Source organism: Haliaeetus leucocephalus, unplaced genomic scaffold (assembly GCF_000737465.1).
Source record: "Haliaeetus leucocephalus isolate CR32 unplaced genomic scaffold, Haliaeetus_leucocephalus-4.0 Scaffold351, whole genome shotgun sequence".
Lineage (NCBI taxonomy): Eukaryota > Metazoa > Chordata > Aves > Accipitriformes > Accipitridae > Haliaeetus > Haliaeetus leucocephalus.
The window spans coordinates 1,617,422-1,638,651 of record NW_010972787.1 but is presented as its reverse complement, the minus strand read 5'-3'; the positions used below and the strand labels follow the sequence as shown (position 1 = coordinate 1,638,651).

At 38.2% G+C, this 21,230-nt stretch overlaps 1 protein-coding gene across 11 annotated transcripts in view; it reads right to left on the bottom strand.

Annotated features, from left to right (window-relative positions):
* The window catches only part of ZMYM2 (zinc finger, MYM-type 2), a 96,536-nt gene that overhangs the window by 15,732 nt on the left and 59,574 nt on the right, over positions 1–21,230 (bottom strand). For all 11 annotated transcript variants that reach the window (XM_010572616.1, XM_010572617.1, XM_010572615.1 and 8 more), the window contains 7 exons: positions 13,365–13,537; positions 7,379–7,544; positions 6,414–6,448; positions 4,493–4,622; positions 4,209–4,324; positions 3,195–3,366; positions 237–344 (listed from right to left, as the gene is read on the bottom strand). In XM_010572616.1, the coding sequence (XP_010570918.1) occupies positions 237–344; positions 3,195–3,366; positions 4,209–4,324; positions 4,493–4,622; positions 6,414–6,448; positions 7,379–7,544; positions 13,365–13,537 (900 nt within the window). The remainder of the gene's footprint in view (positions 1–236; positions 345–3,194; positions 3,367–4,208; positions 4,325–4,492; positions 4,623–6,413; positions 6,449–7,378; positions 7,545–13,364; positions 13,538–21,230) is intronic.

Genomic DNA, 21,230 nt, shown 5'->3' with positions numbered 1-21,230 from the left:
TGTGAAAGGTTAATTCCCCCCTTTCTTTGCATTCTGTTTCAAATAGTGTATGTAGAAATGGAAGAACTAATTCAGAAGTCCCCAGTCTTGCACAGACATGGCAAAGTTTTACCTAACAGTCGGTCAAGTGGACCTTGCAATCAAATAAAGGTCCTCTGAAAGGATGATGAAACAAAGTACCATGGTTGCCCACAACATCTATTTCACAATACTTATTAAAAGGACAGAAAAAGTACCTCTTGGAAAGTCTATTTCAATATCAAGGTCTGGTTCATATGGAACATCAGGCAAGCTCGTCTGTGCCTCTGTTTCTGAGTTCAGTAGATTTGACTCAACTATCACACCTGTTAAAAAAAAAAAAGGGAAAAACTCTCCTTATTTTAATGAACACATGGATTAGTCAAAACAGGGCAGATTTAGAACATTAGAAGCTTAGTGGTTCCAAAGCTACTTGTTCTGCTCATCACCATCCTAGGTTTTGTTGTTCTCGAGATCTCAGATTTACTCCTCCAATCTGACTTCCTTCAAACAGAAAAGATACTTACTAGTCCATCTGTCCTTCTTCGTTAAGGTGAGTCAGCAAGCATGTGTATAGAAAACCAAATACTGGCAAATCTGGATCACATCAACCAGTCACAGAACTCAAACAAGCTTGACAAACCTAACTATCTATTTTTCTACATGATTCTGTCCGCAATAGAACGGACTTTCAAGTCTGTGAAAGAGACACTATAAAATCAAACAAGACAGGCAGGCAGGGAGAACAAAAACTCTGTCCAACTTCTGGCTGTGGTGGGTTGACCCTGGCTGGATGCCAGGTGCCCACCAAAGCCGCTCTATCACTGCCCCCCCACCTCAGCTGGACAGGGGAGAGAAAATATAACAAAGGGCTCATGGGTCAAGATAAGGACAGGAGAGACCACTCACCAATTACCATCATGGGCAAAACAGACTCAACTTAGGGAAAATTAACTCAATTTATTGCCAATCAACCAGAGTAGGGTAATGAGAAATAAAACCAAATCGCAGAACACCTTCCCTCTACCCCTCCCTTCTTCCCGGGCACAACTTCACTCCTGGATTCTCTACCTCTACCCCGCAGCAGCGCAGGGGGATGGGGAATGGGGGTTGTGGTCAGTTCATCACACGTTATTTCTGCCGCTTCATCCTCCTCAGGGTCAGGACTCCTCACACTCTTCCCCTGCTCCAGCGTGGGGTCCCACCCACGGGAGACAGTCCTCCACGAACTCCTCCAGCATGGGTCCTTCCCATGGGCTGCAGTTCTTCATGAACTGCTCCAGCGTGGGTCCCTTCCACGGCGTGCAGTCCTTCAGGCACAGACTGCTCCAGCATGGGTCCCCTGCAGGGTCACAAGTCCTGCCAGAAAACCTGCTCCTGCATAGGCTCCTCTCTCCATGGGTCCACAGGTCCTGCCAGGAGCCTGCTCCAGCGCAGGCTTCCCACGTGGTCCCAGCCTCCTTCAGGCATCCCCCTGCTCTGGCATGAGGTCCTCTCTCCCCAAGCTGCAGGTGGAGATCTGCTCCACCATGGACCTCCCTGGACTGCAGGGGACAGCCTGCCTCACCATGGTCTTCCCCACGGGCTGCAGGGGAATCTCTGCTCCGGCACCTGGAGGACCTCCTCCCCATCCTTCTGCACTGACCTGGGGGTTTGCAGGGTTGTTTCTCCTACATGTTCTCACTCCTCTCTCCAGCTGCCATTTCTGTGTGCCCTGCAGCTTTTTTTCCTTCTTAAATATGTTATCACAGAGCAACTACCACTATCACTGATGGGCTCAGCCTTGGCCTGTGCAGGTCCGTCTTAGAGCCGGCTGGCATTGGCTCTGTCAGACATAGGGGAAGCTCCCAGCAGCTTCTCACTGAAGCCACCCCTGTGACCCCCCCACTACCAAAACCTTGCCACACAAACCCAATACACTGGTGAAGACAGATTTCTCCAAATCCGGTTCTCTGCAAACGAGCAAGCTCTGATCCCATACATCTTACTCGTTCAGCTAGCTGTACTTAGCAAAAGAGAGCAAGGAACTGCGAATGACAACCTTGCAGCACTACCAGAAACATCCAGCTTTAGTTGGGGAATGACAACAGTTTGGAAAACAGTAAGCCTCCTGGGACTGCAGCACCATTCGCCTTCTATATACCAGGCCCAAAGCATAAGTTCGTGTCATTTATCAACATCCTTTGAGACATTTGTTGAAAGAGCTTGAAAAACAACCCAAAATTTCACCTGAGTCATGGAAAAACCTTAAAATCTAGTTTTGGGAAAAGAAGGCAAAATTCTCCTGGGAAGATACAGAAGAGACTTGAGGATTTTGGCAGGAAGAGCCAGGAAAGAGGGGCCAAGAGATATGTTCACTGTGAAAATATCATTACAAGATATGTTGGATTTTTTGATCTTCAGCTGTTAAGTTGTCCCAGACAGTTCCCTCCTTTTAGGTGAGCTAGTGGGATGACAAGCCATGTCAGGATCACAACCCCAATGCTCTATCAGCTGAGGCATCACTACCTTCAAAGAGATGATACTTGCAGGTCAGGATCAATCAAGAGCAAAAGCATCACTAGGTCACCTGGTTTTGTTGACCACAGTTCCACTTGTGAAATGTATGTTTCTCTTAGTTTCCCCACAACCAACATAAAATCTGCGTAGTAATGTGTAACTACAAAGAAATCAGAACCCTGTCATATCCCACCTTGTTCAGATAAACTTGAGTTCACACCTGTAAGACACAGCTATGGAGACTGCTTTCTCTAAACTTTCAACTTGAGTTTTTCTGGGAGGAAGAATGGATTGGTTTTGGCTTGTTTTGAGTTATGCTGAGAAGAAAACATGTGTGTGCAATCCTGGATGACTGCGTGCCATCAGTCCGGGAGCTGGTGCAAGCAAAGGGAATGCCTGTGTTTTTAAAGACGAAGGTCTGGTACAGCACACCGAAGTCACAAAACAGACTTCAGAAAGTTTTCTGTATTTCAAATGTGCTAAAATGACCTTTAAAAATATTTAAATAATTAAGATTTCAACTTAATTTAAGAACTCAACAGCAGCACTGTCATACTTAAAGAATCTTTCCCTAAAATAAATAAATAAACCCAAAAACCAACCCTGCTTTTGATTCGCACACCCCCACACATACACCCCAGCACTCCAAAGAGTCAAACACTCAGCAGGAAACTCACTGGCCCCATCAGAAACTTCAGCTTTTCCATCATGTTCAGGTACCATCCCCGACAAGTTCAGTAGCTCAGTTTCCAGAGGATTTGAGGGCACTTTTCCCCTCAGCTCTTCTATTGCTGCAAGGATTTTCTCACTGCTACCCAGAGTAGTGGGCAAGAAAACTGGAACTGGCACCTATACAGTTAGGAAGAGATAATTAGAAAAGAAAAAATGGTGCAACAAAGCATCAACAGTAGTCAACACAGAAACAAACTCTACACCCCTGTTCTAAAAGACAGAGTTAATAGAGATTAGAAACATATCACTTCAGTGTGAGCTAATAAAAAAATGCTGACAGGTTAAAAAAGTCAATATAAATGATTGAGAACAGAAGGGAAAGCAGGAAAGGATAAAGAAAAAACCTAAATATGACAAAATATAGTGGGTCAAAGTAAGAACAGAAGGGACTTTGGACTTTAAAACATGTCTGACTATAACTTTAGAGTAACAGTTTGGACAAATCATCATCCTGTTTTAGTGGCTTGCTTGTGAAATGCAGAAATTTTAGGAGTTCAGGGTTTTTTTTTCCCTGTTTGGATGAGATTTGGTATGTAAGTGATAACAAATTTAACTTATTTTCTTTTGCTGGCACAAGGTTCTTTTTTTTTTTTGCTTTTCTTCTTTCTGTTTACCCCACTCTGCCACCTCTTCCCAATACAATCTTTCAGTTTCCACATTACCAGAACAAATCTTGTTGTTTAATGCTTATTCAGCAAACTCAAAAGTATCACTCAGAATTGCTCCTAAAAAGTTCAGCAGCACAAGATTTTCACACTGAAAGCAGGCAGATAGGTCCTAAAGAACAATCGGGAAATTAAGTGTTGCTGTCAGATTTCTAATGCTTTTGCAATAAATAGTGCCACAGCATCCTACAATCCTTTACATGGACCAGAATGAGAACAGTCAACAGTACAAGTAGTCCCACACATGCATGTGAATGGATGCCAATTTAAAAATGAAGCTGAAGTCTCACTTACAGGAACAGGAACCATTGCAGGAACAGGAACATTTTGACTATACATGTTCATAGGCACCGGAACATAGACAGGTACAGGAATAGGCACTGGGACATACTCTTTTTTCCAATCATCTTCTATTAAAAGAAAAAAGAAAAAGGCAAACACTGCCAGGTACTTAAATATATCTTACACCTGCAATTTAGGGAAAAAAATCAGAATATTTCCAATATGTTCCAAGACAGTAACAGATAAAAAAATCTGCAACAAAGAAATGAGTAGTTCCAGTACAGTTCAAGAGTTACCTGTCTGACAAGATTTTGTCTGCATATGAGGTTTACAGTATGTGGCTTTTGTCATTGTCAAAGGCTTGCAAAGAACTGCCTTGTTCTTCATTTCTCTGTTAGGTGTTGGAGAAGGTGGTGGTGCTGAGCCCTACAGACAAGCAAATAGAAGAGAACATGCTGTTGCACCACACTGATTTCAACACAAAGTTCTTGATTTAATGTATCAGTTGATACACTTCATACATGACATACTGAAGAGAAAGCTCACAACAGCACAACACAACAGCACCGACCATTATTCTTTAACTGCAAGCTATTCTACATTTCTAGTAATGAGCTGCCACTGCCAGGAATGTAACATAGTTGTATTTTGCTCAATCGGGGCTAGCACTTTGATTAACAACTTCTGGCTCATTTTCCTTTTCTCTTCTTTTTTTTTTTTAATTTAAGATATTCTTAAGATATTCTTTTTCACATTCTTGTTTAAATGAAAGTGCAATTTTACAACTCAGAAAATAATTTTAGCTGTAAAAAGAATTCACTATAAGAAGCATAACAAACTTTTGGCTCAAGGTCTAACCTTGTTGAACTATGCTATAATCCAAAGATCACTTTTTTTTTAACTTGTATTTCGAAATAAAACATCTCGAAACAATTTTTTATTATCTAAACTATGAACTTCGAGCTCCCCCTGCTGGCTCTGCAATAGTGACAGCAAATACTTGGGAACACCACATAATGCTCAAACTGCATCCTTACAGTCAACAGGTAAAAACCCTCTTGTTCCAGACATGGTTTTTGTCCCCTAGCACCTGTTTTAGAACCCGATTTAAGAAACAGACTGTCACTTTTATTTGTTCATAGGTAGTAAGACTAGCCCCACATATGCTTTTAAATATGGAAAGAAAGTCAAGTCATAAGAACAGCAGTAGACTTTATTTAACAGGCATACACTTTCTAAAATATATATATAAAAAATATTGTATCACACATAGCTGTTACATGATCTTTAAAACTTTATGGACCGAATTAACATCATTAAACATAAAATAGTAGATGTTTTTAACATGACAGTTTAGCTTGTCTGATGTCTCTAGTTACCTAAGCAATCTTATTTTCTGTGTTTTTCATTAATATTTTCATTCATTTTATAATGCCATCAAAATACTTTCACTTCAATCTAAGATTTACCTTACAGAAGCCAATTTGCATTGAAAAGGTGAGTCAATTTTTTCATGGAAGAACAGGCAGTTCCGAGATCTTCCATGTGACAAACAAATCAAAACAAAACTAAGTTTCAAACAAAATACACTAAGCTAAAAGAAAAAATCATTATTAATACTTCTGACAAGCTGACAAAAACTGAAACTCAAAATGAAAGCTGCTGCTCCACTGATGATCCCCACCCTCCCAGACAGTGATCCTGCAAAAGCTTACTCTTCCCTACTCTGTCACCTGCAGCAAAGTCAATCAGACCTTAAGCACCAATTATTCTACTCTTGGGAATTATAATTTAGAATCTGAAGCCTTATTTTCAGGCTTTCAAAGCTGAGATACAACCTTAATATTCTAATCGACCAGTGAAATTCTCTTCCTTTTCTACACTCAATAAATACACCTAATCAGTCTAAACATGTGAATAAGATACACATAGTTTGTGTATTAACTTTTAAGCAACACTTTTATGCACTATAGATGTAATCTACATGGCTGATGATTTGGTTTCCCAGAAGACATCGAAAACACAGAAAAAGACCATTTAAAAATTTAATTTCAACTACTGATGTGGAAAGGACTCAAAACCTCCACAAATTTAGCTTAGTATCATTCAAAGATACTAATTTTTTTGTTTTTCTAAGAGCATCCCTTCAAGCCACGAAGATATCACATTTTAAATACATTTAATTGTGTTTCATACACGTTAAATATATGTACTTACTGTTATTTTTGTTCGGGGGGTTTGACAGCCCTGATCTAAAAATGTAAGAAGACATTTTTAGAATTTTTTTTCCCTTTTTCAGAATCAAAGCAAATTTCAGTAAGCAACTCAGACAACATCTAAATTAACAGCACTGATAGTACTGTATTGCAGGTAAGAACTGCACGTGAGACTTCTCATTCATAGGCACCTTGCTACTCCGGCACTGAACCTTACACAAAGGCAAATGCTAAATCAATGCTCCATCCAGATGTGAATATAGCCTCATTCAGAAAAGTAAATACCAAAACATTCAAATATGAAAATGGCCCTGCAAAGAAGTTGTGTTGCTATGATGAAATTAATTAAAAAGCTGATTTATTTGAACTTTGCCGTTTAAACCACGTAAACATGCATTCAGCCCCCATCAGCAAATTTACACTGTACCTATGGCCAACAGAAAAAAATATCCCCAAACCAATGCATTCCTCTTATCTAGATACTTTAATTCCATTCTCATTTACTTTCCATTTCATTTATTTCCTTTTAATTCCATTTAATTTACTTTTTTCATTCCTAGTGTATTTCTCTGCTCTCTATGACCAAAACACATTTTGAAAAGAAGTGTTTCCACAGAGCAAGTAATGACAAACCAGAGCACAATGAAACAGGAAAGCATTTTCTGTCCCCATGAAGGTACAGCACTAAAATTATGCTTAACCTAAAAAGACAACTTGTTTTTTAAAAAGTCATTACAAAACTGTTTGATTACCTGACAATGTTTCAGCTCTTGAAAAAGCAATAAAATAAAGAGCTAAGATAAAAAATAGCAAGCAGCTCAATGCTGCCTCTGATGATAAAATAAAAAAAAAAGGGTAACCTCTAGCATGGTTTATTACAACAAATAAATAATTCATGCAGGTTTAAATTTTTCATTTAAAGGAAGCATCTTGTTTGCTGTTCAGCAGCCATAAAGCAGCACATACCATAGTGTAAGTTCTCGGGTCCTTTTTGGGTTGCCAGATTTGGTTCGTTTTGTTGACAGTAGAAACGGAGCAAACAGTGCTGGTCACAGAAGTGTTTCATTTCACCACGCCACTGCACTTTCTCTTTGAGAGTTCCTTGAGACTTACAACAGTCACATCGTGCAGCCTTAATGCAAAGGAAGATTTTGACATTTTTAAACAAGCCTTGGAAAAAAATTATTTCTACATTTTAAAAGGTTACGTTTTTAAGAGTACTGAAGAATCATTACTGCTACACAGTTAAGTCTTGCTCATGTAAGCTCTATGATAGTTACTCTGCCATCTAACCTGTATACATAGGCACAGCTGTCACTTTATTTTCAGTTGTTTGCTGGATATCAACACCCAGAATGAATCTGCTTTGTTTCACTAAGTCTTTACCAAGTCTTTAAAAATTGCTCACTTCTAGACAGTCAGCAAACAACAAATTTTATGCATCAATTTTAATTAATTCCACTGAAGCATTCTGCAAAACAAGAGCAGAAAGTGACTGAGACTCCTAAACGACTCTCTGGAACCAAGGACGAGTTCGTTTCCCCCCCTCCCAAATTTTGGTGTTTTTTTTTTAAGTCACAAACAGAATCACTTCACTAGGTATCAAATCAGAGCCCTTTAGTGTAAATAACTTTTATACTTTCACTATTTTAGTAGTTTGACAATTTTAGATTCTAATTATTTAGTTCATCAAAGTTTCTCTATGATTTAGAAATAACAATAGCTCTCAAACTAAAGAGGTTTCCACAAAATCTAGTTAGCACATAACTTGAAACTCAAAACTTTGTTCTTCTCTATCCCTAGCTAAACATATAAGTAATGTACCTTTCACCAGCCTACATGATAATTTCATGAGGCATCACTACGAGACATTGTTTTCCTCCAAAATAGATTCCACCGAATTTAATTAGCCATGCTATAATTTATTATCTGAACAGTGGTAGCCCATTTCAGATCTTCAAGTAAGCAAAGAATTGTTTCCACTACTGCTCCCCTTGATATTGCTTGCAACCTCCATCCTGAAGCAGTCCTTAAAATAAATAAAAGCTTTACGGATGCTCAGGAATCGAAAATAAGTCAACCTACTAATATAACTAGGAGAGGAAAAGGGAAGTCATGATAATATGCAACATAAAACATTAATACGTAAAACCATACACAACATTGCAGTTATGCACAAGGCTCTGATGGCTAAAAATAAAAAATAAAAAAATAGTCCAACTGTAGTTCTCACAACTCCAATAAAGTATGAACAGGCCAATTAGTTAAAATTTAAAAAGTAATTAAATGTTGAGTTCCTTCTCTGTACTTGAACATTCTGGCATCATCCTCCGGCAATGTTCTTAATTCAGCTCTCGCTTGTAATTTTCAAATATTTAAGATGATATATCGAGAGACTCGATTCTAACAGTATAACCAGCTTTAAATTGGGAGCAATTATAGCTGTGGCTTCAGGATCACCTCACACCCAGTGCCAGGTGCCCCTGCAAGGGCAAGTACTTCTTTTCCCCCCTCCTCTGTGCAGGTGTCAGCACTAGTGCTTATGCACCTGCAGGGTACACAAGGTCAGGGACCTTACAGCACTGCATTACTCCCATCCTCTCTCAATTCTGGTTACATTTGTCACTTTAACTTTCTGCTGATGCTGATCCACAGTTCATTTTGCAGCAGAGATGTTCTCAGTGGGACAAAAGAGCAAGTAAGTTGTATTCTTGGAAGGGACTGGGGAAGATGATGAAGTGTGGAGTATTGCCAAAATAGACTAGATTTATCAGTTCAGGGAAACTGTGAATTCACACCTTTAATGCAAATGCATCTTCCAAAACCACCAAAAGGCTGAAATACCAGTAGAAAAAAAAAAATTATGTACAATTCACTCTAATTTTACATCTCAAGCCCACCCAACACTGATTAAGAATGACAGCTGACCCATGTACAGAAAAGCCCACCTATTCTGACCTGCTGCACACTGCTTGACTATCAAAGCACCACTTTCTGCTCAATTTTCTCTCTCCTTCAAAGAAAAAGAGAGGTGACAAATCCTGTCAAATGCAGCAGCCACAGCCTTCCTGCAACTGTTTTCTCCCTCTTGTGGTTCTGCTTTTTTGTTTAGGCTTTTGAGTATGTGTATTATTGTCTCTCCTGGGCTGCTACTGAAGTATTCAGGTGAAAAAATCCTGGTTTGCTTCCACAGGGAAATTACCATTCCTTAGCAAGCCCAAGATTCCTTTGTAAGGATGCTTACTTCACTACATTTGCTACACTGTAATTCTACCATTTCCACAACCATGCTTGCAGTCAATACTATACACCCTTCCATGCACTGAAGTTTCCTACTACCCATTTGCTCTCCCCATTTCCCTGACCATGAAATTAACTTAAAGTGGAAGTGTGAATTCATGATTTTCTGTTTTTTCTGTCCTTCCCCTTTCCATTTGTTTTCATTTGGCATACTGGCACTATATGTTAATTGAATCTCCAAAATACCTGCCTTCAAGTCTGCTCTACCTCTGTGTTTCCAAAAAGTCCATCTATACTTTCTGTGCTCCAGTTGCACATAACTCCTTTGCCACTCATGACTGCATTTTGGTCTAATTCTTTACCCAGGTCCAACTTCAACATGTTCAAATGGGCATGGCGATTAGTATAAATCACTAATGTTTGCCCCCAACTTGGCTTAAAAACAAAGTTTTCACTTGTGGGGTTTTTATTTACATTTTTAATCCTCCCATGACCTGTTCCTAAGTGTTTGGACTAACATCAATTTGACCTAATCTTAGCTGTCTATTCTGAGTTCAGTCTGCAATGAAGACAAAGTAAGAGATGTTTCCAGAGAGGGACTGATTATAAGAGAAAGGATATCAACTGTTCTGAAACAGTACCTACTTGAAATTGAGATGCCTAACTACACAATGGCTAAATTCAGACAAGAGAAATTCCACAAGGTCGTCTTGCTGCTTTTACCATTCAGATTAATGCTGGCTCCATTGTTTCAAATTTTACCACTGCTGACAATCATTGCTACCTGAGCTCACCGGCCACAATAATTTTTCTGTGCCTTGGACTGTAATTCCCCACTCCCTACTTAGTCTTTGCTGAAGACGCCTGACTTCCACTGAATACACAGTCATCACCGTACATGCTCAGTCCCATCAATACTCTACTGTAGGCTGGAAGGACCTGTAAGCACATTTCAGCTGTAGTATTTTCAGCAACGTTTCACAATGTATATTTAAAGAAACAGATTTCTGTGCTGTTCCCAGAACTGTATATTCTTTCTCAAGGTATTTTCAATGCTCTAATGTAAGTAACATCAAATGATTGAAACTGTCATCAAACATGAGGCTACTAAAACATTTATACTGAAATTTCCCAGGCATTTTTCAGATTAACATCCAAACCATGGCACGCAATTGAAGTTTACAGGAGGAGCTCTAATAACTTAGGGAGCTAACCTCAAGACACCAAAAATTTTACCTTTTGTCTTAGAGGTGCGTGGACACCATACAGTAGAAATTTCATCAGAACTTGGCACCAACTGGTAACTGTAGCTGTCACCCAACAGAGGATTAGGACTGAACTATTCTTTTACATTCCAATCCCTCATATTAGGTTTGAATAACACTTCTAGGTAAGTCTGATGTGCTTCTAATACTTCTGAATAACAGTCTGTTGTGCTTCTACCACGGCTACCTTCTTCTGGCTTTTGAGAAGAAAATTTTGGCATTGAGGGAAGTTCTCCCATAATACTTAATTATTTTTAAAAGTTAAGATGTTTTCCAGATAATACTACATGAGAAAGATGTGTCCATAAAAAAAAGTAGACAAAGAAGATGGAAACAAACACTTGTTTAATGAACACAATGCTGGTGTTAAAACATTACTAGGTTATCACTACTTATTTCTCTTTATATATAAATTCATTGAAACTCCAAAATAACACTGGACATTGCATAAATGAGACAAAGCTCATACATATGTAACTATTCTTTTAAGAAGCTAACAGACAAAACAGCAAATGGAGTACAAATTCAGGGAGGGGTCCGTACCTATTCTGTCTTCCTATATTTTGATCATTATCTATTTATGACTAGGTAAGAACATCAGCTAACAATGCACTACCAAATCTAAGATATCTGGAGTGACTTTCATAAAAGAGGGAGAAGTTACCAGCAAAGATGTAAAGAAGAAAAAAAAAAGAAAAAAAAAAAGACAATTGCAGCAAAACACACAATTTTCCAAAACCTATTACAAGTCCTCCCCATGTAATAAATCCCAAACTTTTATAACCAGAACTAAATCAGGCAAAGGCTTTAAGACTTGATAAAAGATTTGATAAAAATTACAACAATTCAACATCATGTAACACTTGTTTCACTAGCAAGCGTAAGATTCGAAAAGTAAAAATACCTAACACTTCAGTATCATCAAAAGTCACTAGTTACCAGCAAGTCTATTTAGATTAAATTGCCTTTTCATGGCATCATGTCTAACTTTCCTGTACCACAGTACCAACAGCATTTCTTAAGCAGACTTAATGGGCCAATTAAGTTACTGCCTTACCCCACAGATCAGAAGGATAACCTGAAGTCAGAGTTTTCAAGTGGTTCTCAAACCTCAATCAGAGTACAAGTTTCCACAGAAGTTTATGTACATGAAACTAGTTTGGTAGGCACACCCCCATACTATATTCTTTGCTGAATCACCAAGAGATTTCTAAAGCACACTAAAGCTTTATTAACTTCTCTATTAGAAGGCACTTTTTATGCAGGGATAAATTTCACCCCATACCCCAAGTTTTAAGGCATATAGATTAAATATTATTGTATGAAGCTAACATTTTAGTAAGTTTAAGAACTTTGCAGCCAAGCTTCATCACCCTATTTTCACACGAGACAGAAGAAACACATCCTGGTCTTCAGTAGTTTTCTTTCAGGAATGTCTACAGGACCCTACATACATTATTCAAAATAAAGGTTTAATGTTTGGCTGCAACATTTCTGGAACCAGCCATTCCAAAATACCAGATACATCTTCAGATTCAGTTCTTTTATGGTAGGTAGATCATCTTGAATTACAGGATTTGTATCTAGCCCTCTAACTTTTTATTGCCTTCCAGGCTGCGTACAGAGTTTTGGTAAGGTGATGAATTTTCTACTGTCTTTTTTTGCAATTGCATCCACAAGTGTAGTTCATGTTTTGGTATTATCAGTGTAGCTTTCCAGGATGTTCATACCAGAGATCAAATATTTTATCCATGGCACTAATCACAGGTTAAACCCAGTCCGATTTCACCTTTATTTCTTTCAAAAAATTAAGACAAAAAACCTCTTAACATGAACTCTTTGCTGGTTGTGCTTCACAAGGTAGTTAAGCTTCCAGAGATTTAGAAATAGATGCCATCTGTTTGATTTAAACTTTTATTAGAAATCCATTTGGTCTTGCTTTTCCCTTTGGCATCCTTTCCACTGGGAAATACTGAACAATCAAAGCCTCTGCAGTTCAAACTGTGGGAGAAGGGAAAAGGCAAAAAAGGAGGCAAAAGCAGGAACAAGAAAAACTCCTCTAACCTAGTTTATCATCAGTCAACTCAAGGTATCATCCAGCTGCTATTAACAGTGTTTCAACATTCTGAATACACATTTAAGAAGTTTTGACAAGAAAAGTATGGTATCAGTTGAAGAGAAAAAATTGGAATTGTAAAGTAACAAATATACAGTTTCTTGTTTTTCTGTAACTCAAGACTTCCTTGCCAAATGAATTAATAAAATCAGATGGTAGAAATGCTGCTTTAAGAAAACTCAAATGATGAAATTAATACATTTGCTTATTGTGTAGCAAATGCTTTGCTGAAGTAAGCCATATTTGCTGCACAGTCCTTGAGATATCCTCACATGTGCATTTTGGGGGTTTTTAACTGTGGAGCTCTCGTCAAAAATTCTGAGTTACTTGCCTTGTAGTACCAGTCCTGAAATTTTTTACAGCACTCTTCACTGCAGAAATCTCTCACTACACCATCAAGTTCCTTAGTTGCTCCCTTTTTGCACAGCTGTGAGCAGTAATTACAAGTAACACATCTCAGTCCTAACCGTCTTGCAAAGTCTTGTTTATATAGCAGCTTGCAGCCTGGAAACAGATTTTAAACATTAGGAACAAAGTAATTTTTACAGAGAGATATCACAGTTAAATGTTGAAAATTAAATTAATACAACAACAGCTAACAACTGGGGCTTCAGACAAATTCAGGTTGCATAATAGACTGTATTTCAAGACATTTTTACCTTAATACCTTTCCTGCACAACTCTACGGTTTCATGTGATGTCTGCATCTTTTTCAAAACACTACACTTGAATCTGTGCTTATCAAATCCCTGAATAAACAGTCAGAAAAAACCCTGTAATTTTCTTTTCATATAGATCCATGCAAAAGTGTTGACTTGAAATTACATTGCTTAGTTACACATCCTCAGAATGCCAGATATCCAGACAATGACAAGCAGAAATTTTAAACTAGACAACACTGTCCACGAAAACAGTACCTATCTTTAAAGATCAACTTTCTATTGATTTCTATTACTACTTTCATTCATATTAATACAACAAACCACTTAAGACAACTCATTAATTTTTAAGAACACTAATAGGCACAAGATGATGTAAGAACTGAATAGTTTCTTAAAAAATATGAACTATAAAGTAAGCAATGATCAGCACTGAGAATAATTATGCAATGACAGGAGTTTACATATGAAATTTGTGTAGGATTTGTATGCAATGAATCTTTTATTTTTTCTTTTCACATGAGGTGGGTTTGGGGATTTTTTTTTTTTGCATTTGCTATGCAGTCATAATTTCAAGGTTGCCATAATGAGCGCTATATTCATCAATAATCTGATCATCCCTTAAGCAAATTAGAAAAGACATTCTAATGTATTAAATGCATTAAAAGATGAATACTGCAGCTATTACATAGGCTATTTTGAGAATATAATGTATTTCAACTACCTCATATCTACTGTCTATTCAGCTGATGCCTAAATCTTATACCATATATCCCTGTAATTGTGCTAATTTTACAGAAGAGAACAGCATGAGAAGATGAAGTCTATATTAAACACTGGAGGGACGAGACAACACCTACACAGACCTTTAATCTAAGGTACTACACCTGTTTTTATGATCTCCCAAATATCACAGTACCACCAAGACTGGAACTCAAGTCTTCCAAGTGCCCACTCTGCTTGGGCTTATAGTCTAACACATGTAGACTTCTGTACTTCTGGTAAGTTATAAAACTCAATATGTAACATACATGCTGCAGTTCCTCTGGCATACAGAATATAAAACTATTATAATTATAATGTACTCAGTAACTTCAATTAAGTGACTTGTGCTGTTGCCCGTTAGGGTACAATTTCATATGTGTGAAACTGAGATACTATTTTAAAATCACTAAAAGCACAAGAATGCAAGTGGAAGCTGCAGCAGACAGCATCTTCCAAAACAAAAGGAAGAATTTTAACTTGCAATACTACAAGCTTTTCTAACAACTTAAATTTGCTACCAATGTCAAAACAAGACAATTACAGACTATCGTACAAATAAGATATGGTAGGTAATTGTGTTTTAAACTGGTTTGGGTTTTTTTATATATCTGATTCTTTAACAACAGAATAAAGAAAATTACTAACACACAAAACAGGCAGCACAGATGGAAAGTACCAAATCAAGCCATCACCCTTACAGTGCAACTAGTTTGGATGTTAAATATACTGCTCTGAAGGAAATAATAATCCTGAAGATACCAGTGTGTGCAAGCTCTTACTTAGAAGTACCCGTTAAAGCATTGAAAATTTCTTGCCAGTATTTTTTCCTGCTGGCTGTATCTCTCTTTACTGTACAGGGCATCAGATTCTTTTTGCTTCTTTACAATTCCAGACAGAGCTCAGCACCACAATGTATCCTCCTCTTCAGCTGTGCCTTAGAAGAGCCATTCAACACTGCATCAACCTTTCAAAACGATTGATTAGTAGAAGTACTCTACTACCCATCAGGTAAGCTCTGTGCACCTGGCTAAATAGTCTACAAAAAGGAATGGACAAAGCTGAAATTTTTCTTGGCTGCTAAACTATAGCGAGTTAAATTGAAGAAGACAGTGCTGTTGCATTACAAAAAGTTATCATGTAAGATATTTTTCATTCTACAGTCAAACATCTCCCACATCTCTGTGACTCATGGAAAATAATGAGCAGTGAACACTAAGGGGAAACAACAAGTCCAAAATTCCAGCCCTTAAGGCTAAATACCTGAAAAACATGGGGGGTTTTATAGATCACTGACTGCAGGGCTTCTTGCTGAAGGAGGCCTATACAGAAGACAGAAAATCCCCCTTTATAGACCTTCAGATGCTGACATAAGATTGTTACAACCCCAAAGACTTCTAAAATGGAAGTACAGGCTTTTCTTTCTGCAACATCATGAGCAAAATTCTTCAGATTTGTCCGATACTTTTTTCATATCTTTGTAATAGGTAACTTAATCCACCTGACCAGGGAACATTCGGTTGCTTCAAGATCTTGTCACTTCGGACAAAGGGAAAACAAAAAGCCTTTATTTTTATAGGATGTATTTTAAATTGGTCCTTGGTACTCTCTGCATACCTAGGATATAACTTTTTATTATAATGCTATGGTTTTGACTGGAATAGTAAGACTTTCTTTGAAATAGAGAGAAAGGTATTCTCCTTTGGCAAAACAGATTCTGAGCTCAAACAACTTGGACTTCACAGTGCACAATGTAAATCCTGAATCAATAGAGCAGTAGCATCCATGCTGGCTTTGTAGATGTGACCAAGAAGTGGTCTTTGACTGACACTACATTGCGGATGAGTAATACAAAAGGCACTGGTTGTCTAATCTTTCCATTATCAACACTAAAATCCTGAGGGTTTGGCCAGCCTACCTCCCCTGGGGACTTGGGTTTCATGAGTGTAAGCACTGCCTAAGACAAACAGCTGACAGTCCCAACATCTTGAACAAAAAGATATGAGTAAAATCCAAGTTCCTCAAGATTTCTGCTATAACACCAGACACACAAGTTATAGTGTGACCAGATGGAAGTCTCTAGTGCTTTAAGGTGACTCTCAGAGAAAATAGTTCTTGCAATTTTTCTTTGAAATTAAGTGCAGGTCATTTGGTGTAAGTTACACAGGTAATCAATTACGTTCTTTAGCAAAGTTCTAACAGAAAACCACCCTGCAAGTCAACTGTCTCAGAGAGACCATTAAGGAGCATTTTCAGACAAAGTATCTTCAACTCAAAATCTGAACCAGGCTAAAAAGAAGTAGCTGAGTATCTGCTAAATCAACGTAACATATCCTTAATTATGCTATTAGAATTCTGGTTTCCAAGCAAAACCCAACACAAAGCTTACCCCTTCCACCAGCCCGGAACTTTGCTTCCCCACATAAACTGTACAGAGAGGATAAGGATCTGAACACATGCAACAGAGGCTTACTGACAGGAGAACACAAAAGCAGTTCATCCAAACTTTTACTTCAGGCATATTCCAGGTCAAGAGAGCTTCCTTTCTCTTAGCAGACCCAAGAACTGCCAGGTCCAGCTACCCGCAGCAGGAAACATGCTTCACTTGACCGTCTGCAGACTCAGTACAAGCAAGCTACTAAGAACCTGATACTATTCTACCAGCAGCACCTACCAGAATTACTGGAAGTTCAGTACATTTGCACATCAAGCAGCTGTGAAAAAGGAATGCTGAGCTCAAAACACTTCCTGAGTCCTCAACACAAGTCTCTTTTGACCACGGAGAATAACAACTTTTATAGAAAGTAATTGTTCAATCTTAAAAGCAAGCAGGTAACCTCTGAAAGGCTGCACTTACTAGACTACCTTTCTCCTCCTTCAAGCTACATAGAAGACTTGCTGTTCTTTCATCTTGTAGTAACTTTGACTTTTACCCTTTAACAACTTCATCTAGAGAAGAGTAACAACAGGCCTGTCACATCACAAGCCTGTAATATCAAGAAGCCTGTAGCATCACAAGCTAGGTCTTGAAGATTTCTGGAGCTATGTTACATCCACATCTTTCTGCTGCCACTCTCTGTATTGAGTTGAATGCAAAAGCCACCTCTTCCATACCCACATTCCTACCATCCGCTGTCTCTGGCTTCACAATAAACATCACTATCCTTAGGAAAACAGATGCAACACATCCAATTTGGGGTCCTGCTTGGATTACCATTAAAATAGACCCCATCCTCTCTGTGTAACAGAGAGGTTGTGTATCCCACTTCCTTCCTTATCTTCTGCTTAAAAACCTTTTATTATTTTATTATTCAATTCAACTTTAGTACATCCTCACTTTATCCTAATATTTTCTCATATTAGATACTAGCTCCTTCCTCCCTCCTCCCTCCTACTCCCATCCAGTTACTCAGTTTTTGCTTGTTCTTAAATCTTTTCAAGTTGATTATTCTTTCAGGTTAATAAGAAGCATCTTCATAAGCTTTCATCTTCATATGCTCATAATCTCAGCATCTTAAATCATCATCACCACTTATCTGCAATAGCCAATGCTGTCTTTGCTTAAAGAACTGTCTCAAACCTCTTCAAAGACACAACAGTGGAATTAACACCAAAGAACGCCAATCTAACAAGGACCACTGTAGTTGAACAATGCACAGGATTTCACTTGATATTCTTTACTATGTTAGAAATCAGCTCTCTATGAACAAAAAAAATCTCAAGATTCAGCACAACCTGTAGTCAAAATTTAAATAACATTACTTTAAGAGTATCAATGTTCTCCCTCTATAGACAGAGGGAAGATAAACATATAATGTCATCCCGAGCATAGTTCTATCTTTTGACTTCCCCAACTAAAAGAACAATGTCAGAAGTATCAAAAGCCAGGTTAACAAGTGAAAATTTTCAAGTCATTCCAGAAGATATGCATCCAAAAAGCACCAATTGGAAACTACATCTACACGATCAGACTCTTCCATGAGTGGAATACCACAAGAACCAACTCTCCAGCTCTTCCATGTGCGTTTGTCTGGAAGGCACGGACCTCTGCTTTCCTTCAACATAGCCAAGAGCTTTCATTTAGTGCTTCTGCAGCAAGGGAGCCTGTTAAGTATTTCATAAGGGACTTTTCTGAATTGAATATGCTGTCTTTTTTACCTTAACTCATTTTTATCATCAGAAAAGTATCTTTGAGCTTTTACAGTAACAAAATTTGTTTGGAATAGTCATCTGCAGCTCAACGATTTAACACTAGACTACTAAATAAGACGACATGGCCTGAACAACTGCACTATGCCAATCAGAGCTCTCTAATGAAAACTGCCACAGCTCAAATGGATGTCAGGGATGTCCCATTGTAACTTTTGTCCATAGCAGTTGTCCTGGTTTCAGCTGGGATAGAGTTAATTTTCTTTCTAGTAGCCAGTATAGTGCTATGTTTTGGATTTAATATGAGAAGAATGTTGATAACACACTGATGTTTTCAGTTGTTGCTAAGTAGTGTTTATACTCAGTCAAGGATTTTTCAGCTTCTCATGCCCAGCCAGCGAGAAAGCTGGAGGGGCACAAGAAGTTGGCACAGGACAGAGCCAAGGCAGCTGACCCAAACTGGCCAAAGGAATATTCCATACCATGTGACGTCATGTCCAGTATATAAACTGGGGGGAGTTGGCCTGGGGGTGTGGATCACTGCTTGGGAACTAACTGGGCATCGATCGACGAGTAGTGAGCAACTGCATTGTGCATCACTTGTTCTGTACGTTCCAATTCTTTTACAATTATTGTAATTTTATTATTGTTATTATTATCATTATTAGCTTCTTCCTTTCTGTTCTATTAAACTGTTCTTATCTCAACCCACGAGCTTTACCTTCCTCCTTCTGATTCTCTCCCACAACCCACTGGGTGAGGGGAAAGTGAGTGAGTGGCTGCGTGGTCCTTAGTTGCTGGCTGGGGTTAAACCACGACAGCAGTGAAAGGAGATCATATTCTCTCAGAATAACCGAAGCACCTCAAAATCTCTCTAAAGTTGACTTCCAGTTTTCTACTAACCTTATCTGTGGGAAAGGAATACCTTCCCTCAGTAACAACATGACTCTTATAATTGTGAAAGGGAATTTTTATGGATCATACATTTTACAGTATTTAAGACATGCTTTGCTTTTCATTTGTCCCTCTTTGCCAGGATATTCCAACTCAGCACCAAATAAACCTTCAAAAGAAAGCCACAAGGAAGCTGATATTTCAGGTTAGAATTTATCTCGGAGGGACACTGCCAAAGGAAGAGGTCAGAAGCAAAACCAAACTGTCTAACACGGTAGGCTAAAGCTGAAAAGGCACCATAGCAAGCACAAGTTATTTTAACATGGTAGGCCACTGTCAGAGCTGCAGAGAGGGAGATAAGAGCTCTGTGCAGCACAAACCTGAGAGCTTATAACAGAAGATATTATGCTAAACACTTAACTGTGATATGAAATTTTACATATACTACATATAATTTTTTTTGCCCTCTAACTACATTCTACACTACTTACCAATCCTTGATAGCTTTATGAGGTCCTATGGCAAAGTAGCACGCAGTTAGGAAGTTGTAATTATGCCATAACATTTTTCATAAAAATGGGTGCCAAAACCAGCACACTACTATCTTCAAAAATTTCTGTATGCTAGCCCAAATTCTGTACGTTATATTTTTAAAAGGTGTATCAGTGTCTCTAAAAATACACAGTTGATAATATAAACTATAAAAAAAGCTGTGTTTAAACAGTTTCTGTAGCACTCACATTTAACAACAACAAAAACAAACATCAGGAATGAAGAGGTTCAAGCAGGCTTGATGGCAACCCCCTTCGCCCAGGGGAACCCAGCAGCTCAGTGCGCAGGGCCAGCGTACCAACCTGCCCTCAGCGCAGTTCTCCACCTACTTGAGAAGCCCAGCAACTATAACTAAGTCTTAGTAACACTTCATATCACACATCAGTTTTGAGACTGGTTTGTTAACATTTCTAGTAACAACAGGAATTGCTATAAATTTCAGGTAATATCTTAACTGGTTGCGAAACATTCATACATAAGCACCTGTATAAAATTTAACACACTCTTGTTTAGGCTATTCCCAATATCTGTAATGTTTTCATATAAATCTAAAAATTAATAGTATACTCTACTGAACAATCCACTGTGCAGCTGTGGTTGGACAAATGCCACTCTAAAATCTACAATGCTTTAACTAAATATACACCTTTCCTAGACATACTCAGTTCTGAAATCACTTGATTTTCTAAATTTCTTTTTCCACTTGTCAGCTCTACAGTATTTCAAAAGGGGTTATCTCTACTTAGATGTAACATGAGAATCGTCTACATTGTGTTTAATTTGCAGAATCCATTAATTCCCAGAAACTTATTAGCATACTACCAAGATGATAGTACAGCTGCTAGCTTCATAGCTGTCTTTTATCTGTATTATCCACTTGAAAAGAACTCCCTAGCATCAGATAACTGAGTTACTCCACAGCTTACTGACCTTCTCCTTCCAAGAAGCAGACTACTGGATATGAATCAGTGTTATTAAAATTCACATTATAAAATTGTTACAAAGCCTGTGTTATTTAAATCATAACACGTAGCTCTATTGAAAAAGATGAATTAAATGCAAAATAAGTCTACAAGTAAAAAAAGTTATGTGGTACTCATCATAAAATAGTTCCAATGCTGGATTGCCGAAGACTGATTTGTTCTCCTAGACCCTCAAAAGGGACATATGTTAAAAAACCT